At 42.6% G+C, this 26680-nt stretch overlaps 1 protein-coding gene and 1 pseudogene across 13 annotated transcripts in view; one reads left to right on the top strand and one right to left on the bottom strand.

Annotated features, from left to right (window-relative positions):
- PRRC2C (proline rich coiled-coil 2C) overlaps positions 1–16237 on the top strand; it is a 90945-nt gene extending 74708 nt beyond the window's left edge. For 6 of the 12 annotated variants that reach the window (XM_079106353.1, XM_079106356.1, XM_079106354.1 and 3 more), the window contains 11 exons: positions 2300–2501; positions 4286–4489; positions 5703–5815; positions 6043–6179; positions 8360–8591; positions 8823–8945; positions 10331–10549; positions 10937–11040; positions 11823–11949; positions 12844–13080; positions 15085–16237. In XM_079106353.1, coding sequence (XP_078962479.1) covers positions 2300–2501; positions 4286–4489; positions 5703–5815; positions 6043–6179; positions 8360–8591; positions 8823–8945; positions 10331–10549; positions 10937–11040; positions 11823–11949; positions 12844–13080; positions 15085–15342 — 1956 coding nt within the window. In that variant the 3' untranslated portion in view covers positions 15343–16237. Of the gene's footprint in view, positions 1–2299; positions 2502–4285; positions 4490–5702; positions 5816–6042; positions 6180–8359; positions 8592–8822; positions 8946–10330; positions 10550–10936; positions 11041–11822; positions 11950–12843; positions 13081–14594; positions 14648–15084 lie in introns of all 12 variants that reach the window. The other 6 variants (XM_079106357.1, XM_079106355.1, XM_079106359.1 and 3 more) reach the window with 5 other exon arrangements.
- LOC306641319 (small ribosomal subunit protein eS26-like) lies at positions 2508–4279 on the bottom strand (annotated as a pseudogene). The gene has a single exon. The product of its transcript is annotated as a small ribosomal subunit protein eS26-like (transcript).
- Positions 16238–26680: the final 10443 nt, after the last annotated feature.

Here is a 26680-nt window from a genome sequence, read left to right as displayed (position 1 = left end):
GAGAAGACTCTAGCCGCCCGGGCCGAGCTTCACCGGGTGGGGGAGACTCACCCAATGGTTTTATTTTAGTCCGAGTCTCTCAATGCCTCCCCTTCTTGAATCCTGGGTTCTGGAGCGACCGGAGGTGCTGTCACCCTGTAGTCCACCATCTTGGATCACCCCATACTGCCAGTTCCTGTTAGGCCTTTGCTGTTTCTTTTCACTTATAGACTATCTCAGTCTGTGTTCTTTACTTTGTCTAATAATTTATATGATTTTTATCATTATGCTATCCAAGACAGTAATCTAACTTCACATAAACAGTTTGTCTTTATTTTTTAAGCCAGTAGTTAATTCTTTAGGATATTGTTCATCTGTGCCTTTCACTCATGTTTTATCATTCCAAGAAGAAATAATATACGATTAGTTGCAATTAAATTGCATAAAGCACAAAGCTTTCTCTAGTTTTGTTGTTTCTGACATCTCTTTTTGAGCAATAAATGAAATAAAGAAATATCTATATAGTTGTTGCTGAGAATGTGTATTGTTAAACAATAGTAGTTTTAGTTTCCTTGTAGTTCCAAAAATAGAAATTTCAAGTTTTCTTCCTGCCTAATAAATGAGATTAAGTCAATACATATGGCCTATATATTATGCAGTGTTGATTTGCTAGAATTTGTTTCCTCAGCAAAACTGGTGTGAAAGACAGTGTACACCCAAATTGTTTTTTGATTAACCCCCCGCCCCCCAATTTTAAATTGAATACATTTGAAATCAACAAGGTAATTGTGAGAAAAATTAAAGACTTCCCAAGCACATAGGCATCCTACATTTTGAATGTACAACGGTGGCAAGTAGTCATTAAGACAAAGTGATATGAGGACTGTGTTTTAAAAGGGATGCAGGTGGGGGCCCTTGGGTTTATTCCACAGTGAACTTGTTGGCTCTTTCACATTCTTAAAGTACATTAAAATTTTAGAAATTGGTACCTCAAGGACCCACAAGCTTCCCAACAGTGGTATTAAAAATGGTGAACTTCAAAATCTATGTATCTGTTCTACTTAGTAAAGTAGCTTCAAGATAATGTATTCAGGATCCAATTACATATGTGACTTTCATTTATGTAATATCTCTTGCACATTGTTGAACAGTGTTGCTCTAAACAGATTGAATAAAAGACCTGTTTCTGCTTTTAACAAATTAGAAGACTACAATTAAATCCAGAACCACAAATTGAAATGGCTACAGCCAGTACCTAAAATGCTTAGAGGTCGGTGAAACAGGAAGTGTCTAAAATGCATCAAAGCCTACAAACTTTCTAATTGTATTTTGCCTTTTTAAGACACTGTGAACATGAAACAGACAACCAAAACATACCTTGCATTTGATAAGCACTAGCTTTAAAAAAAAAAAAAAAAAATGTGGAGAATAGGTATTTCCTAAGAACCTCTGTGATCATAGGCAGAGCCTTAAGTCATTCTAAAGGAACATCTTGGTTCCTTTTCTTATTCTACACTGGCGGGGGGTACGGGGCTCATAGTATATGGCACAACAGCTGTAACTTTAGTTCATCAACATGTTTCCCAAAGCCATTGACAAGTTCCTGTAGAAATGTAATTGAACCCCACCCCCCATAATCTCAATTTGAGTAACGGAGCAAAGGTAAAGGGGCAAGTGAAAAATTTGAAATCCATAGATTTTCTCTGGTTTGTGTAGTTTTCAACGTTGTGTTTGAATTTAATTATTGATAGATACATATACATATACATACGTGTGCATGTGTATAAATGTATCTAGATAGATAGATATATGCACATTAGTCAGCTTTTCACCACTGTAACCAGAATACTTGACAAACAACGTAAAGGAGGAAAGATCCATCTTGGATCATATTTTCAGAGTTATCAGTTCACAGTCAACTGACTCCCTTGCTTTTGAGCCTGACATGAGGTCAAACATCATGGCAGAAGAGCTTGGTGGAGCAAAGCCATTCACTCATAGCTGCTAGGCAACAGAGAAAGAGGAAGGGGCCAGAGAGAAATAGGATATAGTCTCCAAGTACCTATTCCTTCCAGTAGGTCCCACCCTCCTACAGTATCACTAACTCCCAATAATGCCATCAAATTAGTAATGCACTGAGGAGATCCGAACCCTCAGGACCCGGTTACTTCCCATAGCGCCCCCTCTGAACATGGCTGCATTAGGGACCAAGCTTTCAACACGAGTCTATAGGAAACTCTTCATATCCAAACCATAACAATACACTTTTTCTGTATTTTGTCTTTTGTTTTTGTTTTAACAAATGTCCTCCTTTTTACAGATGGAGTCTGCACGAAAAGCATGGGAGAATTCTCCAAATATACGGGAAAAGGGGTCTCCAGTAACTTCCACAGCACCTCCAATTGCAAGTGGAGTCAGCAGTAGTGCCAGTGGGCCCAGCACTGCCAGTTACAGTTCATTCTCCAGTGCGTCAGTGCCTCAGATTCCTGTTGCTTCCGTCACTCCTACAACATCACTATCAGGTAGAACTTTTTGCATCTTTCCTTAAACACCTTTGTGTGTGTGCACATACTCAGGTGATCAGTGCTGGGGATTGAACCCAGAGCCTTAGGAATATTAAGCAAGCATCCTACCACTGAGCTACATCCCCAGCTTAAATATCTTGAATTGTTTAAAATCTTACAGTCTTTGTATAACATCCCCCAAAGCATGGTGTACAAAAGATGTGAGAGAGTTATCAGCTCTTCTGTAAGACTTCTGGCTCCACTTAGCCCTTCCTCCTCTTTGCTCTCAGAAATTCAGTTATTTTGGCAAATATTCATTGAAGGCTAACTGAAACAGTTTTTGCTGGACCCTCCCGTCCCCATCCCCAATACACACAGTACAGATGCCAAAGAATAACTGAAAAAAAATTTTTTTCTTCTACATTTTCCATGAAGTTTTACCTTTTAATATATTTTATCTGTATATAGTCATATTTGCTAATTTGATCAGCTCAGAAATAATAATCGCATAGCTTTTAAATGTTTTGCAGTCTGTATCTAATTTAAATTTAATTGGCCTAAGCCAAGTGGGTTAACTTTAATTTTCTGGTGAAAATTTAGGTGTATAGAATTTCCAACTTCTGCTGTTTGAGAGATGAAATCCATCAGTTTACGGGTTTGGTTTGGTGGGGTTTTGTTTGGGTGTATAGTACTGGGACTTGAGCCCAGGGGCGCTCTACTTCTGAGCTAAATCTCCACCCCCTTTCATTATTTACTTTGAGACAGGCTCTCATTAGGTTTCCCTGTCTGGCCTTAATTTGCAGTGCTCCTGCCTCGGCCTCCTGAGTGACTAGGATTACAGGCATGCGCCACCATACCTGACCTAAGTCCCTTATATAAAATGATGTAATGTTTGCATATACGTAGCCTCTCTGGTATGCTTTGAATCATCCCTAGATCACTTTTTTTTTTTTTTTTAATGAATTATAATTCCCTTTTTTTTTTTTTTTTTTCCCCAGAAGATAGCTTTTCTTCACTCATTCAGGACCCAGCTCCTTACATAGACTTTGGTGGAGGTCGTGGGGCAGCACATGCAGGTCTAAAATGGGGTCGGGGTGTTCGGTCCTTCCTGGCTTCACGAGATCGATTCCTGACCACCCTGCTGTGAACGGCACAACTCCCACAGTAGTGCAGCTTCACATAGAGCTTGGGAAGCACATGAGCGTCCAAAACACTTGGCTTCGGAAATGTCCCTGACGGCTGCGGCCTCTTCAGTGTTTCGAATGACGAACTTCCTAATGGCCTTGTCCTTGTGCACACACCTAGCACAGTTCATGCAACGAATAGGCTGCACATGGCCACAGCCCTTTTTGGCACAACCATTATTCCTTCTTTTTTTGGTCATCTTGGAAGCGAGGACCCGAGAGAGCACTTTTTTTTTTTTTTTTTTTTTTTAATTATTTTACAAATACATTTTGATTCACTGTACACAAATGGAGCACAACTTTTCATTTCTGTGGTTGTACACAATGTAGATTCACACCACTTTTAATGCCTAACAATATAAACATTATACTGTATAGTTTAGGAAAAATAATAATGAAAACTGTATTCTCAGTACAGATGCTTCCCCCCCCCCCCCAATATTTTTATCCTGTGGTTGCTTGGATACTCAAATGTTGAACCCACAGGTACAGAGAGGGCCTACTGTACATAATGGGTATAAACATCAATCTTATTGTTCCTGTTTGGTACTGTCAACAACAGTGGCATTTTCAGATGTGCAATATTTTCCCCTGACTCTATCCCTCCCCCAATTCCAGGAGCTGGTACATACACTACCTCTTCTTTGAGTACAAAGTCTACCACCACGTCAGACCCTCCTAATATTTGTAAAGTGAAGCCCCAGCAGTTACAGACCAGCAGCCTGCCTTCTGCAAGTCATTTCTCACAGTTAAGCTGTATGCCTTCCCTTATTGCCCAGCAACAACAGAGTCCACAAGTTTATGTGTCTCAGTCTGCAGCAGGTAATATTGTATGCTTGAATATAAAGAATTTAGAAAATGAAAACTTTTTTAAATCCTGGGTTTTTTTCTTTCCTTTGTTAACACTTTCAAGTTTAAATATTTTTTGATGTGCTTTGCAAATATGTCCCCCTCTAGAGTTAAATCCTCTCTCTCCTTGACAAGAATTCCAGGACTCAGGGCAATTGTTTCATTTATATGATTACCAGTTATAATAAATTGGTGTGTGATAATTAGGAAAATTATTTATGCTTGTGTCACTGTTCCAGTCACATTACAGAACATTTAACAATAGGTAATAATTTGGAGGAGAGGAAGAACTAAATATAAAAATAGAAGGAAAATTATATGGTGGTGGTGCGTAGCTGATCCTAATGAAAATCACAGTGTGTATCTGAAACATCTAAAAAATATTTAAACTCACTGAAGATTTAAATTAAAAATAAACAATGATGCTATTTCTTACCTTTCAGGGAAAAATTAATAATTAGCATCTGTTAACATCCAGTGTCTATAGAGATGTCAGGTATAAGTTAACATAATTCTTTTTGAAAAGTTTCTTAGAAAATTCACATATACATACTGTGGTAACAATTTCGTAGCTAGGAATCTTTTAACAAATTTTGAGGGTATTTATACGTTTGTAATAGGGACAAGTTAGAAATATAGGTAGGTCTCCAGAATATACTATTTTGGAAAACAGCCAGTCACAATTTAGTATGTGTAATAGAAATGTGTCAAGAGTCTATACCGAACTTTTTAAATTATTAAATATTCATTCTTTTGATATATATTTTGTTAAATTCTAGTAAGTAGATGTAAAATTGGAGTGGATTTGCTGGTTCAGTGGGTAGGTTTATGTTCAATATTTATGTGAAATTTTACCAATAAATTTTAGCCAGGAGAGTGTTTATTTTCCATAACCTCATAAATACTAATTACACTTTTAATGTACATACACCTTTGTACTAGAAGTTTTGGGGGGCGTTTTTTGTTTGGTTGATCAGTTGGTTGGTTTTGGGTTTTGTGAAAATATTTTGCTTTTGTTTTTGCTTTTTTGGGGGTGCATTTGTATCTTTTTCACATTTCTAGTTTTTCTATGACTTGATTAATTTTGAGAGGGCTCACTTAGAAATCTACAAAACTTAGTTTTACTTATTATTTGGAAACTTCTGAAATTTAGACATTATTGCTTGTTTTTCCTGGTGGCCTACAGCTCAAATTCCAGCTTTCTATATGGATACAAGTCATCTATTCAATACCCAGCATGCACGATTGGCTCCACCGTCCCTGGCTCAGCAACAGGGCTTCCAGCCAGGTCTCTCTCAGGTAAATATCAAAGACTTCTTCTTCCATCCTGTATTATTTCTTGCCATTTTTATGGTTGTAATAGTTAACCTTAGACTACAAGATAGACTCCCTAAAGTTATATCATACCCAAGATTAATCTTTTTTTCTTTCTGTGTCTGAGGTTATTTTTCCCGGTGTTTTGATTCACATGTATGATGCTCATATACATTTAAATGAATGTTTTTATTTTTTTCATTGCACTGCAGCCAGCTTCAGTTCAGCAAATTCCAATCCCTATTTATGCACCACTGCAAGGGCAGCATCAAGCCCAGCTGAGTTTGGGGGCTGGACCTGCTGTTTCCCAGGCTCAAGAATTGTTCAGTTCTTCACTTCAGCCATATAGGTAATTGCTTCAAATATCTTCATGTCAAAACTAATGAAAATGCTGATCCTCCTTATCAGAATTCCTATTGCCTCTTCCTTCCTCCACAAAGCTAGAATGACCATGACTCCTTAAATAGTTAAACGTATTGATCATATGTCGTGAACCTCAGTCTCTGGTCATTTCAACAGACTTGAAAGAAAGTGAAGCCTCAGAGCTTCTTAATGAAGCCAGCGACAACAGCCCCATAGCAGAGTTCACAGATAATACTGGCCGCTAACACCCTGAAACTAACGTGCCACGTGGCTGCTAAGAACGCAGATCCAAGCGTCCTCTGCGTGAAGAGCTAAGGCATGGCAAAACCATAGTGTGCTAGCGGTGGAGAACAAGGTAGAGGATACCAGAAGAGAGGGTGGAGTTTCAGATAAAGAATAGAAGCAGGGACAGTAATGATGACAAGCTTTTGTTATGTACACGTGCAGAAGAGAGAGTTCTCTATATGCAGTGTACCTTACTTTTACATTTAGGAAAATAATACAAATTGGTTTTTGTTGAACTTCGTTTATCTTTGCTAGCTACTTAGCCCTTCACATATGTTGACTACATTTAATGTAGTTCTCATCTAACTGCATAGTAAATTAAGTTATTCCCATTTGACATGAGGAAGTTAGAACTTCAGGAGATAACGGTTTGTTGTTGTTTTAACCTGAGGTCCACAGTATAAATAAGAGGCCCAAACTTGATTCAACCCTGGGTGTCTTTGGTCTCCACCATAAGAGGGCAGGGGGTTGGGAATAGCCAGATGGCAAAAGCAGTGCTTGGTACCTTAGCTACTGTCCATATTCTTGGTAACATCCCTGATGATCAGAAAGAAAAATAAATTGCATTCAGGACATTTGGCTTAGGAAAATTAGGAAGCAGTACATTTTCTTTTAGAAGTGTGTTTTATAAAAGTAGTTCCATCCAGGCACAGTCCCAGCACTGTACTCCCAGCAGCTTGGGAGGCTGAGGTAGGAGGATTGTAAGTACAAAGCCAGCCTCGGCAACAAAGCAAGGCCCTAAGCAACTTAGTGAGAACCTGTCTCAAATTATTTTAAAAAATAGAAAGGGCCAGGGTTGTGTCTTCCGGGGAGTGGGGGAGGACAGATATATGTCCTATAATTAGTAAGTTAAACTCTGCATCAAATGATACAGCTTATTTCTTTTAGATTACCATAACTTATATTCATAAAGAAGCCAGGTTCAACTAATAGAATTTTCTTAAAAGAGAACAGAATCATTAGTAAACTTGATAAATATGACTTTTGTGCTTTTTGATGATTCTTCAGTAGATTTTGTGTGTCTGTATCATTACACACATAGTATTTCCTAGTTTTAAGTCTTCTGACATGTAGTTTGATTGTTTCATGAAATTCCAATTAGGTATAAAACTATTTACTTGAGCTAGAAGTTAGAGAGAGAGAGAGAGAGAGAGAAAGTGTGTGTGTGTTGTTTGTTTTTTAAATTTAGGATATCTTGAAATTTCTTTTAAAAATGAAATTTTATAGAGCTAGTGGTCTGGCTCAGTGATAGAGCACTTCCTAGCACGTGTAAGGCCCTGGGTTCTATCTTCAGCACCGCAGGAAAATAAATGAATGAATAAATGAAATAAAACTTATTCAAATCCAGGAATAACAGAAATTTACTCTCACAAGCCAGTCTTTTTTTTTTTTTTCAGTGCTGGCGGTCAAAGCCAAGGCCTTGTGCATGCTAGGCAAATCTTCTGCCACTGAGCTATGCGTACCCCCAGCCCCAAACCAGTCTTCTTTTAATTTATGTTGTCTGCTTGAAGCAATATTGGAGAGTTTGAGGCCACTCTCCAGCTCTGTGTGATCAGTTAGTACTGTCCACACAGCCTTGAGAAGGTGAGGAGCGATGCACTGACTCTTCATGTTTATAATCCCTACGTCAACAAATTGTCTTGAAAGATGGGCTTTAAGATCAGACTGGTTCAACCGGAATGTAGTGAGACACCTGTATGTAATTATGGCTAGAGGCTACTGTATTGGAAGACACAAGTTTAGATTTTGAAAGCAGTTTTTCCTCTAAGCACTAGAGTACTTGGTCATTTGTGGTACTCGTTCTTAGGATTTTCAGATTTGAGATATTTTATTGTTGAGTTATTTTGTAACACAACCTTCTCCTCTTTAATATTTACATAGATCTCAGCCAGCCTTTATGCAAAGCAGTCTGTCCCAGCCATCTGTGGTGCTTTCTGGTACTGCTATCCACAACTTCCCAGCTGTCCAGCACCAGGAACTTGCCAAGGCACAATCAGGTCTTGCCTTTCAACAAACTTCAAATACTCAGCCTATTCCTATATTGTATGAACACCAGCTAGGGCAGGCATCAGGACTGGGAGGTTCCCAACTGATTGATACACACCTTCTCCAGGTAAGGCGGGGCCAGCACTATGCACCATCATGATTGTTTTCCCATTTTTAAAAATCCAGATTATGTTAAGGAAACTTGTGTTTTTTGTTTTTGTTTTTAAGAAAAAAGTGTGATACGACACATTGAAAAAATAATGATGATCTACCTTTTCCTTTTTATGTAATACTAGTATTGCTAGAGACTGCTTTAAAGATAGCCTCTTACTGTTTTCTTATAAAAATTTTTTTCTAGGCTAGAGCCAATCTGACTCAGGCCTCAAATCTTTATTCTGGACAAGTACAACAGCCTGGGCAAACAAATTTTTATAACACTGCCCAATCACCAAGTGCTCTCCAGCAGGTAAACTATGGCATGGTAAATTTCCTCAATTTTATTATTATTTTTATTGATTTTGTTATTGTCTGGGAATTTATGTAGAAATAAAATGGGCAGTATCAGTATGGTTTTCAAACTTTCCTCAGGTATTCTGGGAATTCCATTGAGTTCACCGGCAGGTTGAAGGTGCTTTTCTCAATCCCATAATACCCTTCTCCTGACTCTTCCTGCTAACTCCCCACTTTAATCCTGTCTGGGTCCCCTCTCACCCTGTATTAGTGATTGATCCCAAGTCCTCACACATGTATCACTGAACTATAGTCACAACATCCCACTTTTTTTTTTTGGACTGAGTTTCCATGTGATATAGTTTATTTTAGCCAAGCACTCTTAAGAACGTGAAAGTTTGAAAACCATTTTTCAGGCATATCAATGTGTGGTAGGTGGTGTTAGAGGTGAAGGGAGACTCTTACCAACAGCTTAGTGTAACACATTGGGTGGTGTAGTACAGAACGGCAAGTGTGTAAAATGACCATCACCTTTCTAATGAGTGCAACAGTATTTTTCAGTGAAAAATATATGATTTTTTTAATGTCTCCTCTAAAAGCATCATTAATCATCTTTTTACAAAGTAGATGGAAGTCTGGAAGAGAAGAGCAAGTCATTAGTTTTTTCTTTTTGTTTTTTGGGGTTTTTTTCTAATTGGTTATACGTGATAGTAGGCAAGTCATTAGTTATTTTGTCATGACTCTTTTGGGTTGTTATTTTAAGGAGCAACAGTTTATACCTGTAATGTCATATCATTGACATTAAGATTATAGTGTTTGAGAACTTAAAGATTCTTTGTTTTTCTTATTGAAGCTTTTTTTAACCAGAAGAGAAAACACTACAAATATCTATTTGGGAACTCAGGACTACTTTCTTAAATTGTAGCATGTATTTTATGGTTATTTGACATATACTGTAAACTTCAAAACTGGTCAAATTATTTCAGTTGTATAGTCTCTTGACTACACACAACATTAACAAAACCACAGTCAAGCACACAACTGCTCAGGAGATTGAGGTAAGGGGCAGGGGTATTCCTTGAACCCACAAATTTGAGACCAGTGTGGACACATTGCAAGACCTCTTCTAAGAGAGATCACAGTCCTAGCTAGGTTAGTTTATAGAAGGACCATCTGTGATGTGCACATGATGATGAAATTGCCCAAAAGTACTTTTCCCAAAATGACTACATTTTGTTGATAAACAAAAGAATGGGATAGTACTAAGCAAAAATCTGTATATGAAGTATATTTATAGACCAATGTATTCTATTTAAAGTTTTACTCAGAAGTATTTGAAGGGTGGTGTATCCTTACAGGGATACGCACACCGAAGTCATAAGCAGATGATTACAGTGTCCACCTGCTTGTTTTCAGGTTACAGTTCCTTTACCAGCATCCCAGCTGTCCTTGCCTAATTTTGGATCTACAGGGCAGCCTCTGATTGCTTTGCCTCAGACTCTTCAGCCCCCTTTACAGCACACTACCCCACAAGCTCAGGCTCAGAGCCTGAGCCGTCCTGCACAAGTAAGCCAACCCTTCAGAGGACTGATCCCTGCTGGGACACAGCACAGCATGATCGCAACCACAGGAAAAGTAAGTGAAGAGAACTGTATGCTCTTACGAGAAAACTGAAGCCCATATGTTCAGATGAGTGTGTGTGTGTTTAAGTATCAATTTTTTACCACCCTGCAGAAAAATCTCAAACTTCTATATTACTTACTCTTACCAATGTGTGCTCCCTCTCGCTTTTACCTAAAACAAAGATTAACAAATTTTGTGGAAGAATTGGATGAATGGAGCCAGAGTGTCTTAGGCTTGTTTAATTCCATTGATTTTTAGTCTGTTTAGCCTGGCAATAAGAGTTTTGTGTTGAGGTTCTTCGTCCTTTCCTACATGAAGCCTTCATATACAGGACATTAAACATATCACCTAGTTTGTGGAATTGAAGGAATGTTAAGTCTACTTAATGCTTTTTCTCAGATGTCCGAAATGGAACTAAAAGCCTTTGGAAGTGGCATTGATATAAAACCAGGCACACCTCCAATCGGTGGTAGAAGCACCACACCAACGTCTAGTCCTTTCCGGTAAAATGCATATTTAAATTTGTTTATGACATTTCAGAGTAATCAATCACCTTTTGTTTGTTAATTTATTATATGTCAACAGTCTTGATAATTTTATCTAAAATGTTAAAATGTATTTTAAGAAAACTCAGGGAGGCTGGGGATATAGCTCAGTTGGTAGAGTGCTTCCCTTGCAAGCACAAGGCCCTGGGTTCAATCCCCAGCACTGGGGGAAAAAAAGAAGACTCAACTAAGCACAGAGGCTCACCTCTATAATCCCAGCTACCCAGAAGGCTGAGGCAGGAAAATCACAAGTTCCAGGCCAGCCCAGGCAAGTTACTTAGCTAGGAGTCTGTCTTAAATCAGTAGGGCAGGGGGGAAGGGAAAAAATAACAGAATGAATCAAACAACATTACTATATGTAAAATTTATGATTACACAAATGGTATGCCTTTACGCCATGTACAGAGAAACAACATGTATCCCATTTGTTTACAATTAAAAAAAAAAAAAAAAAAAAAAAACAGTAGGGCATGTAATTCAGTGGCAGAATGCTTTGCCTAACCCGTGTGAGATCCTGGTCAATCCAGTACTGCATAAAGAAAGAAGGTTCTTTTAATGCAGGGCAAAAGTAGCTACTCTTTTTTTCTCGCCTCTGCCTTTCCAGTGGCTCATAGCACAATGTTTGATCAATTTTCATTAACTATCAAGTATGATGAAAATACCAAGAAAAAATGCCTATAAAAATCTAGCAGCATTTACATGGCAGTACTGTACTGACCAGCAGTGGCTTTCTCTCCAAGGGCTACTTCAACAAGTCCAAACAGCCAGTCCAGCAAAATGAGCAGCATTGTCTATCAGAAGCAGTTCCAGTCAGCCCCCGCCACCGTGAGAATGACACAGCCATTTCCTACACAGTTTGCACCCCAGGTAGGCAGATATAAGTAAGAATGAGTATTACTTACTTGCATAAAATTGCTGATCTTATTAAATCTCTGATTTTATAATCTTACTGAATGTTAACCAGTTTAATAAGTACAGTTTTAAGTGAAAAGTTTGATTTTAACAATAAATTGATATTCAAATATATTCTTTGCAATTTATAGCTAGATTCCAATAGTAATGGTTTAGTTTTAAAGCAGACAATAGAAATATTCCAAAGGTTCCCCACACAGCTCTGACCGTTTGAGTCCTGTTCCATTTATCTTTTTTGGAGAAAGTTGACTTTTCAGTGAAGGTCCCAGTGCTTGAAGTTTTCTAGGTTCAAAGTGGGCTTTTTCCTTATTATGCTTTTTTTGTTTATTTTTTTTTATTATTTTTAATAAATCTATGTGCAGTTAAAGTAAAATTTTCAAATAGATGTTTTAAATAAATGTATAAAAAGTTAATTTTCCTTTGCTAATCACAGGACTGAAAATTGATAACAGTTCTCACAAACTAGAATGGGTTTCTGAGATTATCTTCAGGTTAAGTTTGGTGTAGGTGTATGCCTTTTCTGCAGGTGTACCTTTTTAAAAGACATCTTCATGAATAGCCTTTCCATCCCCCTCTGGAATTTGCAACCGAAGTGCTAGAATCAACTGACATGCCGTGGCATGCTTTGCCTTATTTTTCTGTTAAATTCTCCTAGCATGACTTGTTTGTTCTTTGTCTTTGTTAATGAAACGGCACAATCCATAAGCTTCCTTTCACTGGCAGGATGGGCACAGATTTATTCTGGGATAAGCCAACCTGGTCTAGTTGGCCTTTTTTTTTTTTTTTTTTTTTTTTTTTTTTTTTTTTTTTTAACAGTTCAATGTTGTATGTTTTGTTTTTTTCACTCAGATTCTCTCTCAGCCTAACCTGGTCCCTCCATTGGTAAGAGCCCCACATACTAACACCTTCCCAGCGCCTGTTCAGAGGCCACCAATGGCACTGGCCAGTCAGATGCCTCCTCCGCTGACCACAGGCCTCATGAGCCATGCTCGTTTGCCACATGTAGCCAGGGGTCCTTGTGGATCACTATCTGGAGTCAGAGGTAATCAGGCCCAGGCTGCGTTGAAGGCTGAACAAGACATGAAGGTTAGTACAGTGTTAACAGCCAACAGAGCAAGAGTTTGTCTCTGAACCATGTCTTAAGATGCCTCTGGACCATGACCACATATCCAGGCATTTATTACCTAGAGACTTGACCAAGCTACTTTATTCATCTCTCCCTACCTGCTGCCCTATTTTTCCCTCTCACCCCCACCATTTTCCTTTGTTTTTTTTTTTTTTTACTTTTTAATTTTTTTGTTTTTGTTTTTATTTTTGTGTTTTGTTTTTTTACAACTATAGTCAAAAAATAACATTTTAAACTCTGGTCAATTGAACTGCTTATAAAACAAGTATTTGAGGGAGATCTGAGTTCGTATGCTATATTTTTGAAATAGCAAAAAAGTAATTATGGATTATTTTAGCCTTCCCCATTTTCTTTCATTTTTTTGCTTTGTTTTTTTTTTCCCCCTTCCTTCCCTGTCTCCCTCCTTCATCCCCCATCCAGCCTATTATGTAATCATGGTTATGTAAAAATTCTGGAATGGGTAAGACATGTTACCTATCTTGATTTTTCTTCCTTCATGAATCATTCCAGTACAATTTTCTTCTCAAACCATTCTCACATCCTTTTTTGCCTGCCCCTTGAGGTGGGCATGTTCTGCAATGGATTGTGCAGTTATAGATGAAGAACTCAGAAAAGCACTTTGGGATCCTTCATGATGAAAGGCACTAGTAAACACAAGGTTTGCTGAAGCAGAGGCGTGCCTTTAGGAGTCTGTGTGGGGACAGCTTTTGTAGTATAGCCCTTACCTGTCTGCCTGTACAGCCAGAGGAAGTTTTTTCACCTTCGAGATCTTAGTTATTTCATCTGTTTTATACTATGTAGATCAGACTGGAACAAAGAAAAGTTATTGCTTGCAGCCTGGGATGAGTGCATAGTGATGCTCTTACTCTGAATTAGAAACATGTTTGTGATGCCTTGTTAGAGTTCAATTGGCGGACTAAAGTTCCTTTCTGTATTGACATCCTTTGTGTTTCTGATGCCGAGTAATAAAATGTAAAGACTGCCCTGCAGTAAAACTTGTTAAATATTATCCACTTTTATTAGGCCAAGCGTGCCTACGATTTTCGTCTGCTTCTACTAAAAATACTAGTACACATAAAAAGCTTTGGAGATTATTTGGCCTTGATTTCCAGTTTGGCTCCTTGGCACTTACTTTCACACATTCTCTTGTTTGAAATGACAGTAGAGCTTAATGACCTTAACGGGGTGGGAGAGAATACAGATTTCTTAAAATTACTTTAGATCTTTGGCTAGTACAGATTACCTGTAGAACATGAAGGATTTTTTTTGTTAAATGCAAGAGGTATAGAGACTTAAGTTTGAATTGTGTATGTTACAGAGAATAGTTTACAGGTTGACGTAAGTATATTCTTGGGGACGCATAGTCAATAAAACTAAGAAATTATTTTACCAGCTCAGAATGTGGTAGGAGCTATCAGAACTTAGTGATCAAGTGAAGTTGTAGTTACTAATTTCTGATGCTCTTCCCCTGCAGAAGAGAGCTGTGGGAAGAGGACTCAGCCACAAGACATTTGGTCCTAGGTGTTGGTAATGCCACAATATAAGTGCTTCCTTTTCATTTTATTGTAGACCACATATTGATAACTAGAAGTTTTAAGTGTTACATGTATGTTTTCATACTTGTAAGCAGCCTCCCTAAATAAAATTTGATATCAATAAGCTGTTCCAGAAAAGAGTCAGACCACTAGCAATATATGTTTATTGTTTATAAGAGGGCAGACTCTGAAAAGATGGTGGGAGGTGGTCTTGTTTCAAATGTTTAAAAAAAATCACATGAAATGTTTTCAAAGATAGGAAGAAGTCTATGCACTAAAAACTGAAAGATCAATGAGGTACCTTTGGTTTAGGCCAAACCAACATGGGGAAAACTGATTTGTGATTGGTAAAAGAATTTGAACTGAGATTGATTTGACAGGCTTTGGTGATGCTGCAGCATTTTCAATTTCTGTTTCTCACTTTTTAAGGCAAAGCAGAGAGCAGAGGTTCTTCAGTCCACGCAACGGTTCTTCTCTGAACAGCAACAGAGCAAACAGATAGGAGGCAAAACCCAGAAAGTGGACAGTGATTCAAGTAAACCTCCTGAAACACTGACCGACCCTCCTGGTGTCTGTCAGGAAAAAGTAGAAGAAAAGCCGCCCCCTGCACCCACCATAGCCACCAAACCTGTTAGAACTGGACCAATCAAACCTCAAGCAATCAAAACCGAAGAAACAAAATCTTAAAGGCTATGGTTTATTGTAGGGTATTGAGGGAGGGGGGAGGGGAAACAGAATGAAGTCAGATAATGCCAGTGGCCACCAGGTTAAAATGGTCTGGAACGTGATCCTGTCTAGAGCTTGGAGATGCACAAGGACATAAGAGTGATTTGCTCTGACACCCAGCTGCTGCACCAGTTACAACCAGGCTTTGCAAGCTCGCACCTACTGTATAACTTTGGCTCCGTTGATGGCCGTGCATCTTCAATCAGAATCTATATATGAATATGTGCACATATTCCTTAAGTGCATATAATTTAGAACTAAAAATCTTTACGGTTAGATGAAACATCAGAAATAGGAGAGAATAACACCACAGAGGAATAGCTCAGCCTGAACAGTGTGGCAGACCCGGCCAGTAGATCTCATGTGGTTTCTTTGCTCCCTTATGTTCGTTGGGTACGGTTATGGCGTTTGCAGGCTTGAAGGTGAAGAGCTGAAGGTAACTGGTGCTGGAGAGAGGAGCCTTATTTTTTATTATGGCAGCTTGCTATTTTTGTAACATGATGATTGAGTTGAACACAATCAAAGTACAGTAGTAACTGATCTCCCCTTCTTCCTGAATGAGTGAGCAGATGATTAAATATTGACACCAGCATCCTGGAGCGTATCCGAATGAGCAGTGTTTGGCAGCTGCCTCTGTTGAAATGATGCTGTGTTTGGATTGTGGTCTGGGGCTTCAGAGCGCTGCTTGGCCTCTCCTTTCTTCTATGGAGCGCTCACCATTCAAACAGGACAGATTTGGCAAAATGCTGGTTAGGTTGAGTCTTGCTTGCCTCCACTTGGTCACCTGTGTATGAATCCAATGGTTTTGTTTTGCTTTTTGTTTTTTGGTTTTTTTCCTGGCCTTTATATATATATATATATATATATATATATATATATATAAACAGTTTTTAGCTGATATTCATGAAGAGAGTGAGTACTTGGAACTGTGCCGCCAATGAAAGGAAATCCTAAGGAAGTACATTTCTTTACAGAGCTGTGTCATGCCATCCTTTGGGCCCTCTGCTGGAAAAGTAGAATCAAGTCTCAAATAATTGCCTTTTTAATTGTATCCTCTAGTATTATAGATGTAGGACAGTACTGTATCATACTCTGTGAATGTAAAACCTCTTGTACCTGCTTTATGATACGTAGTAGTGACCGTGCTTTATCAGAGCTGTTTTTAATGATGTTACTCTAGAATGTTATGTTTTCAGATGATGATTGAGAAGCTAATAAAAAAAAAAAAAAAAAAATGGTGCCAGGTATCACAACAGTAACAGAATTTTGCTGTTTCTCGGGTTTTGTTTTGTTTTTGTTTTTTTACCACCACTGCCCCCCCCCCCCCGCCCCAGCCCTGGCCCCTTTTTTAATGGAGTGTGCTGGATGTCTCTATAATTTTGTTCAGATGACTGCAGAACCTGGAAAAGCTGTTGCTGCTATTGATGCATAACATACTGCTATTATTGGTCTTTTTATATAAATATAAATATATATATATATATACATATATATATAATTTGAATTTTTGGAAACTTTAGCTGTGCTGTCAACTTTGGAAAAAGTATCCCAGTTTACCGTGTTGAGTTGGCATTGTACAGAAATTAACAGCCATATTGGTCTAGAAACGTTAAACTTAATTTTTTTCCATTTGTACAGGGGTAACGCACTGTATTAAATATGTAAGGTCTTATCTACGTGGGTTTGATTACAGAAACTAATAAAGTATTCTCTAAATAATGAATCTTGGATCTTCTATTCCATTCCTGAAATCCTAAGCAAGGCCTATCATGTGCCAAAGTGTTGAACAAGAGAGCATTATTCTGCTCAAGGCACAGATTGTTATCCAGAGACTTGGCTTCTGCCCTTCAGAGACTCCAAAGCTCATTCAGAGTCAGCGTTGTGGAGGAAAATAGTTGTGGCCCCGGTTGTCAGGGTGGTCACACTTTGAATTGAAAACAAGTGTGTCAAGGAGGAATTCTTAATGATGCAAAATATCGACTATAGAAAAGAGTCACCGCAGAGCGTAGCAGTGCACACCTGTAATCCCAGCTGCTCATGAGGCTGAGACAAGAGGATCACAAGTTCAAAGCCAGCCTCAGCAACTCAGTGAAACCCTGTCTCTAGATAAAATATTAAAAAGGGCTGGGGAAGTAACTCAGTGGTTAAGACCCCTGGGTTCAATCCCCAGTAACAACCCCCCAACCCAAAGAAAAAGAAAAGTCACCACTCCTGTGGACAGAAGTTGAAAGACCAGATCTGAGTATTTACATTTGTGGTTTTCATATTTTGTTAACACGTTTATAAACATCATCTCCTGCTCAAAGACTATGACATTCTTTTCTTTATCTTTTGGGGGGGTACTGGGGATTGAACTTGGGCACTCAACCACTGAGCCACATCCCCAGCCCTATTTTGTTTGTTTTTTGTTTTTCAGATACAGGGTCTCACTGAGTTGCTTAGCATCTTTCTTTTGCTGAGGCTGGCTTTGAACTCGCGATCCTCCTGCCTCAGCCTCCCAATCTGCTGGGATTGTGGGTGTGTACCACCACGCCCGGCAATATAAAGCATTTTTAGTGTGTCTTAGATGAGGTCTAAGAAATAGCTTTAGGTGCTTTAGAAATATCAACAGTAAAATGTCTGAAATGAAGTAGAAAAGAACAAGACGATGTTATAATGTTACATTGGCCCACCTTAGCATGTACATGTTGCTCTTAAACCTCTTTTCTTTCCTCACATGCTGGTTTTCATTCATACCATCATGGTTGGAGCTCAGAGCAGGAACTCTTTTTTTCCTGAAATACACAGAGAACTACAGTAGCAACAGATTTTAGACCAGAGCATTATGGATTTTCAGCACTTTCTGGGTTTTAATGAATAGAAGCTTGTTTTTTGTTTTGGTTTTGGGTTTTGTTTGTTTGTTTTGGTAATTGGAACTGATCTGTGTCATTTGGATTCAAAAGTTGAAGCCCTCAGGTCTTTCTGGACTGGTGACTGGTTAGTTAAAGTAGGAAACTGAAAAGCATCGGTGTTCTAGTTGCTCGATTCTAGGTATATACTTGCTAATCTTTTCGTGTAAGGCTGTGCCATTTTTTAGATGTCTGCTAACTGGAATCTTCTACATACACACCTGTGGTTTTAGGCTTCATCTGTAAAGTGGCATGAATGAAGAAAGCGATCCAAATAGAGAATTCCCATGAGTTTTTATACTTCCCTTCAGTCTTCCAAGTTCTCCCTTTCCTAGTTCAACAGTTCTTGGAATGTAAAGTGTAGAAACCAAATAGTCTTAGACTTAACTGCTGTTAGCTGTACGTGTTAGCCAACAGTAGTTATAACTTGTCTAAGAACCATTAATTTCTATATTCCAATGTAATTTTTTGGTTTTTTGTTTTTATTTCCTTTGACAAATAACGTGCAATGGGAGAAGGAAGGTGACCTGAGCAAGAGGCGACGGGCGTCATGAGTCAGTCAAGTGTGGCTGGGTTCCATGCAGGGAATGTAGAAGGCCACTAACACAGCCTAGTGAAGGAGGTGAAGGTGCACGGGGCAGCTTGGCTTGGTCTTCTTGGTTTTCATCCCTGACCCCTAGCCCCTCTTTTGCATGCATCCATCAAGCCATTTTCTGATCTAAGCCCTCGCACCCCATTCATATTAATACTACTTTTAAAACATGATCTAAATCTTACAGAGGTCTCCAGGCAGTCCTGATTTGGCCTTGTCTCACCAGTGTTTGACACTAGCTAGTAAGTCCAGGAGTTACACAGGTTGGGGTCTTACTGGTTTTATGAACCCAGAAAGTGGTAGTTTCCTCATCTGAAATGAAGAGAGTCCCAAAATGTGATTACTCTCTAGTGTAGAATACGCTGAGGAAATTTCATTAAGTAGAACCTATGGACCCTGAGCGCTTCCTACTGAATAAACGGAGGATGCCAGGTGGGCAGCCTGAGCAAAATCACTCTTCCAGAGGAGGCTTAAAAACGTGTATCCTGCTGGGCCACCGAGTGGTGCAGCGGTTAAAGCGCTTGCCTGGCATGTGCTGGGATGCGGTGGGTCCACAGCACCGCACAACAAGAGCCTCCCAGGCCTGGGGTTTGGAAATGTGATGAACTTAACCACCTGGTTGTGTATACGTGGTGACTTCAAACTCACATCTGTGCGCCTCAGAACCCCGGAACTCCCTAGAGTTAAATAGCTACTGTAAATATGAGATTTACGTTACTGTTTCTTTCTCTCTTCAGACTATACTGAGGGGTTCAAGGTTCCCTAGACTGTTTCACACTAAAATAAAACCCATCTGTGTATTGAGGTATCAGAAGATTTAACTTCAGAAGTGATTCTCATTAAAAAATAAGTTTAAGCTGGGTGTGGTGGCGTATCGCTGTAATCCCAGCAGCGTGGGAGGCCAGCCTCAGCAAAAGGGAGGCGCTAAGCAACTCAGTGAGACCCACCCTGTCTCTAAAATGCAAAAGAGGCTGTGGACAAAGTCATAGGCCTTGAAGAAGGGACTTGGGATTTCATCCAGTTACTGCCCCAGGACGGGAGAGGGGGGAATGTCAGGTGAAAGCAATTCCTGGAAAAAACCACCCGGGGCAGTCCAAGCTAATGCTCCCAGCAGTTGGATAAAGCAAGTTCTTGGTTCAAAATGGAGCCCAGGTAGCGTACCCCACCATCCACTGTGCTCCTCCCTTCGCTCAGACATGCTGGCTTCCATGAGCAGGTCTGGCAGGAGCTGCTGCAGATTCTGGCTAGTCTCTACCTGGAGAAATAGGTAAAGGTAGAACTGTCGTTGCAACTCTCCCTAGGCCACAACCAGTCATCTCTCCTGCTCACTCTAGCTCTCCCTCACCCTCAGCAAGCACCTCTGGTCTAGGTGACTGACCAGGGTCCTGCCCTCTGCTGCAAGTAAGGACTGAGACCCTGATGTCAAATGCGCTCCCTAGATCCTGTGGTATAAAAGCTGCCTGTCTTCTGAAGACTTGGGTGAGGTTCTCCTGCTTTATAACTTCTTTCCTTACCTGTTGGTCTCTTGGCAAGATAAGCCCCAAGCGACCAGGTAGAAGCAATAGCTCCTTCCTCCTTTGTCTTTGGTGGATGTATCTTTTCTCTGTGAACAAGAGCCTCAACCCACATGCCCAGAGTTGGCAGAGATGAAAGATTTCCTGCGTGGGTCTGCTGAGTAAAATGCTTCATTCCACCTGTGGTCCCTGAAGGGCAATCCATCTTTAATCCTCTGTTGCTGTGTAACAAATTACCCCAAAACAGTAGCTTCTGCAAGCATCTCAGTTTCTGTGGGCCAAGAGTATATGCAGCTTAGCGGGTACCTAGGGCTCCAGACCCTCCAGATGGACTTCATTGTCAAGTTGTTGACCAAGTTGCAGTCTCACTGTAAGGCTCAAATGGGGGGATCATCCTCCAAGATCACCCACATGCTGTGGCTCAGTCCCAGCCCCCCACATGCCTGTCCACGGGCTGCCTTGCATTGTAACTGCTGGTCTCCAACCTAGACATCCAAGACAGAAGTCACCGTGTTCTACACCTTAGTGTCAGAAGTGACTCCTATCCTTTCTGCCATATTCTGTTCCTTAGAAGGCAGTTGGTACATCCCAACTTACGAGATTATGCACAGGTGTGAACGACAGGAGGCGAGGATGGATGAGGTCTTCTTGGAGGCTTTCTACCACGCCATCTTTACAGGGTACAATTTCCAAGTTGGCACCTCAATTTCATCTTCAAAGGGTCATTCCATTATGCCACCAAGCTGGCAGCTTCCAGATGGCACAGAATGTGAAAGTGGATCCCTTGGTGATGCAACACTGCCACGTCTGTTGTGATGTGTGTTCCTTTGTCCCATAGCTGTCATGCAGGTCCCACGAGGCCAGAGCCTTTGAGCCCTCTCCTAGTGCTGCAAGCTGAGGTGGGTTCTGCCTATGGCACAGGGTTATTGTGTGGGACCCAAACATCAAATAGACATCGAGTCTCATCATCAAGCAATTGGGTGGTCTTCCAGTTTTCCCTCTAAGGCCCAGTTACTGCTCATGAGTTTGCATATGTTCTTGCCTTGGGCTATTTTTCTCCACATGAAGCAGATGACCAAATGTGTGGCCTGAAACCAACCTTGGGAACTTAACCTTGTTGCTCTCATTCAGGGCCAACCTGAGACTGGAGAAGATGTAGGAATGAGCTAGGACGTGTGCTGGTGCAAGAGTAGTAATGATATGGGAGTCCCCAGCTGTCCTCATGCAGTCTCACTAACAGAGCCATGCAAGAGGGACTGTTATGGTGGCTCGGTCACTGCACATCCTGAGTTCAGGGTTCCTTCTGTTCAGGAACCCTGTACAAAGCTCCGTCAGCAGATGGACTTGTGCCTAGTTTTCCTGCTGACACTTTCCACAACACATCTTTTCCATCATCAAAACCTCTGATGGCATGTCTTCCAAGTGGCCAGGTGGCCCCACTGTCTGGAGCTGTACAGTCCTTCCCTGCCCTAGAACCTGCTCCAAGTTAGTAGACTCGTGTCACTCAGTGCACTCACTACACAGTCTCCGGTACCAAAAAAAAAAAAAACAAACCAGGAGGGGAGGTCAGGAGAGGTTTCAGGTGGGCTTGGTCGAACACTGATGTGTGTGCTGCACGCTGATGAGAAAGATCCGAGGGGAGGGAAATTCGATAGTGGAGAGACTGTAGGAATGATGGCTGAGAGGAGGGAACGGGGTTCAGAGCCCCAGGTCCACCTCAGCAACAGTGGGGACGCAGAAGCTGGGAGGCGAGCGCATGTGCGGGCGGAACGTTCCCTGGTGATGGGACAGCTGTCCTCAGCGGGGAACCAGGCAGGTGTGTCGGGTCGCAGGAGTGCAGAGAAGCTGTCCAGACCCAGGGAGAGCGCTCACTCCCAAGTGGCCGCCGTGAACTGAAAGGGCAACTGGCCACGGAGAGCGCAGGTTCCTCTCTAGCCACACGCAGCTGCACAGGTGCCAGCCAGCCCTGAGAAGCTGGACGGGCGAACACCTGGGGCTGGCATTTGGCCAAGCGCGTCCAGAGCTCGCGGGTGGGTCCCGTTGGGAGGGCCCAAATCCTGGCCTGGTGCTAACTGCCCCGCCTGCCATCATGCAGATGTCTGTAAGAACTCTACTGGCCTAAGGGGCCTCCCCCGAGACCGGCAAAAACCGAATGGGGAATTCGCAGTCCAGCGCAGGAGCCACAGAGTCTTGCTGGGGAGGGGTGACAAGAGTGTGTCCATAGGGTGCCTCTGGCCCAATAGGGACACCACCTTTTTTCTCTGGAAGAACCCTTTCTCCCTTTTTGCCAGGAGTACACTCAACAGGAAGCCACTCTCTCCTAGGTCTCCTCGGCTACTTTCCAAGCGACTTGAGAGGATCTGAGAAGTGCCGGGGCCCCTGTTTCATCGTTGGTCGCCATAGCTTCAAGTGGCCTGCTTTCTGCTGTAGGTGAAGCAGACAAGTCCTGGCTGTGTCTTACCCACGTGTGTTGGGAGAAGAGCGCGGTTCTTAAACCGGTGGACCTTGGTGTCCAGTGGGCTTTGTTTTGAATGCCGCGTGCCCTCCCAGCATCAAGTCCCTTCTGTCTGGCTTCTTCGCGATCAGTGGAAAAGCGCGCACGCTCTGCTCCATGGCCAGGGCCTCTCCTTCCTGAAATGTGAACTTCGTGTTTGCACGTCAGCATCAGGGACGCATTTTCGATGCGGAGCACACATCCTAGAGGGTGGATGGTGTAGGAGGAAGTGGATCTTCCAGGTTCGGGTTGCCCAACCACAGCCAACTCCTGAGCTTTCCTGTCTCAGGCTTCCTTCTCCAAAGCCATTGAACCCAAACAGCAACCAACACACACAGAACATTAAGCAACCAGCAGTTTCTGCTCCCTTTTGAAAATCTGCAAATGCTAACTGCTTTTCACAAATGCAAAAATCGGCCTATGCTTGAAAACCCCTCAGGCTTCTGGAATCCCATGGCTGAAGGAAACAGAGGGGAAGACAATGCTGCTGAAGATTCTGCTTCAGGGTAGGTGATGGCTTCCACCCGGACCTCAGCCCTGCCAAGCCCTGAGCTAGGAGGGAAGAGGAAGTGGGCTCCGGCTCTCGAAATGTATAAAACTGGGCTTGGGAGGACCAGGCAGTATAGGAGGGGAAATACCTGTATCCCTACATACATTCATACACATAGTCATTCCTGGAATAAATGCATATATTTAAACATTTACAAATGGGAGAGAGACTGAATTAGGAATTTCTGCAAATATTTTCCCAATCTCCACAGTTACCCTAGAAGAAAGATTCGCTTACAGATAAGAAAGTCATCTCACAGACGTTCAGTTACTAGCCCAGGATCATTTAACGCGAAAGCGGCAGCTATGCAATGGACTCCTTTGATTGCGAAGCTGAAACAGCTGCCTTCTGGGCAGAGGCGCAGAGCTATCAGGGTGGGGAGGGACGGTGAGCACCATGGCTTCCGGAGGAGGGAGCTGACGGATTTGCTCTCTAAGATGCAGTCAACACAGACAAGGTGTCATGTCCACTAGGGTCTAAGCCAGTCTCTCCCTTGCCTAAGTGACAGAGTGCTGCCTTCTCGTGCTCTGCACCGGAGACCTGGCTTCTCTTGCGCTGTGGAGATTTCCCAAGGCCACGTTGGCAGGGATAATTTGTATCAGCTGCTACCTTCCAAGGGCGCAGATCAATCCCATTAACTCAAGTTCCTGAGAGAGACTGACTCCAGAGGATAAAAGAGAGGAAGCCGGGTTGGTGGCCGTTCCTGTTTCTTTCCGTCTCCGAGGAGGTGGGGAAGCTGATATGTGGGTCCGGAGGGTAACGAGAGCTTTTCTTGGCCACACCAGCCATTGGAGTGAGGACGAGACTGCGCTCTAGGCTGACCTGGGTTGATAGGTAAGTCGGGGGGGGCGGAGCATCCTCATGAGAATGAACTTTCCAGCCAGAAGATTCGGCTGATGTGTGCGGGCCCTTGCAATTAGTGCTCTAACAGGGGCAGTGTGGCCCGGTGAGCAGGAACGGGGGCGCATCCCATGTTTCTTTGGAGAAGTCGTGGTCCCGAGGCAGGACTTGAGGGTGGAGAAAGCCTTGTCCTTGGAGCCAGCCAGACCCAGTTCAGATTCCAGCTCTGCTTTCCGTGGAGGCTGCCTCGCTTCTCTGCTGCTCAGTTTCCACATTTGTTCATGCGAGTCGTAATACAGTAGATGCCCCATGGTGGCCGGCACTAAATGGGGACGGCCATTTCTTCCGTTATTAATACGGACCCTCCAGTGTTGGTGCCATGTGCACATTTGGGTAAGTGGACCGGCCCAAGCCTTTGCTGTCTGTGCTCCTGTCCTGTCCTGTGGAAGGTAAGGGCTCTGGGAAGAAAGCTCTGCACGTGCCCAAGAGCCCTGAGAGGCACTGTCAGAGGCAGGCGGCACGAGACAGGGCCTGCTGTGCATCTGGGGAGAGTCGGCTCCTGTCTCTGGGCTCCTGACGGTGGGGAAAGTGAGGGAAGACTCTCTGCAGCCACGCTGGACGGAGCTGCGCAGCCCTGCCGCCTGAAACCTGGTCTGATGCTTGTGTTCCAGCTTCGCAGGTGCGGGGCGTCTAAGTCCCTCCACACTGCGAGCAGGCCATGGCCCAGACCCCTGCAGACCTGAGCGCTGAGCTCCCCTACAGAGACCTGGCCTCCGAGGTGACCAGGCGTCGAGTCACCATGGACGGGAGGTACCTGAAAGCTCTCCTCTGGACGCTGTCGGGTTGGGATAGGGAATAGTGGCTGAGCCCCAGCAGGTGCCCGAAACTGCAGAGGGTGCTTGTTGCCTACCTTGATTCCTGTGCTGCTGGGAACCTTTATCACCCACCGTGGGAAACAGAACCGCTCCCGGGCCCTTCGGGCCATGACACACATGAGTGTATGTCCATTATGTGAGTGGTGGACACCCGTTCCCGGCGGCTGCCTCCCAAACCTGAGTTTGGACCCCCGTTCTGCCTTTTACTGGCCACGTGTCTTGTGTGAACACCTCTGTCCCAGCTCCCTCAGACTCCGTGGGGTGTGGCTGAGAATCGGCATGTCATTGGCTTCTAGTTTTAGCTAATCTTCAGACCCAAGGGCACAGTAAGGGTTTGGGATCAAATGAAATTGCATCCCTACCAGCTTGGCATTCTGCTCCTACCCCTCCAGGCAGGGTTGCCCAGATTGCTGGGGGCTGGGTCAGAAGAGTTAGGCTGAAGGGAGGTGTGAGGCGAAGCTCAGGCCTGGACCCAGCTGCGATGCACAGGACCTTGCCGGGGAGTCCTCCCCAGGCTGCAGTGCCCACAGCAGGCAGTCTGCAGGGAGAGTGCCCAGCCCTGGGGAGATGACCCTTGGGGATGGGAACTTGGATCCCAGCTCCACTGGTTTTGCGGGACCAAGGGAGACAGTTGGGCTCACTCTGAGAAGAGCTGACTCAGAATTAAATGGAGGACAGAAAAGTCTGGGAGAAAGTCCCCTAAAATGTGAGCTGGTCCCCTGCAGGTGCTGGCATCTGGTGTTTCAGTCTCTCTTTGCATCCTATCTTTATTTGAAAACCTATTTTCTTTTTTTGGTACCGGGGATTGAACCCAAGAGTGTAGCTACCATTGAGCTACATCCCCAGCAGTTTTTTTGTTTTGTTTTGTTTTGAGACAGGGTCTCTAAATTGCCCAGGGTCTTGCCAAGTTGTCCAGGCTAGCCTCGAACTTGAACTAGCCCCAGCCTCCCCTGTTGCTAGGACTACAGGTGTGCACCACTGCATCTGGCTATTGGAATAACATTGAATGGGTCTTTCCTTCTAGAGAGGAGACGATTACTCAAAAAGGTGATGAAGCTGAGGAGATGCTCTCCTACGTGGGTGCAGAACCGACGCCTTCTCCCAGCAGGACCTACCTCACAGTACCACCCGCTCCGCCTCCTTCTCCAGTGGAGGATCTCACCATCTCCCAACCAAGTATGACTTAAATTACTTTGCAATGGATTCTTACATAAACCCCCAGCAAACAGTCGTCAGTGGTTGTTTGAGTTTGTCCTTGAAGGCTGACTTGGAAGTCTTTCCTCTTTTTCTTTTCTCAGAACCACTGTTGAGCTCTGCTTATCACAGCTGATGCACTGAGAGGGATTTTGTTTTCAAGCTGAGTCTGACATGTCATATATAGATTTGATTTTAATTTTTGCTATGTGCTGTAGAACACTTACAGCAGATAGTCAGCTGTACTTGAATTTTAAAATACAATCAGGTCTTGTTATGAAATCTGAATCAGTGAAAAGTCCGCTCTGAGACGTTGACTAAAGATCTGAGGTCCAGAGGACACTGGGGTGTT

Source organism: Sciurus vulgaris, assembly GCF_902686455.1.
Source record: "Sciurus vulgaris genome assembly, chromosome: 12".
In the NCBI taxonomy this organism is placed as follows: domain Eukaryota; kingdom Metazoa; phylum Chordata; class Mammalia; order Rodentia; family Sciuridae; genus Sciurus; species Sciurus vulgaris.
Note: the sequence above shows the minus strand (reverse complement) of the source record. Positions and strands in the feature narration are given on the sequence as shown.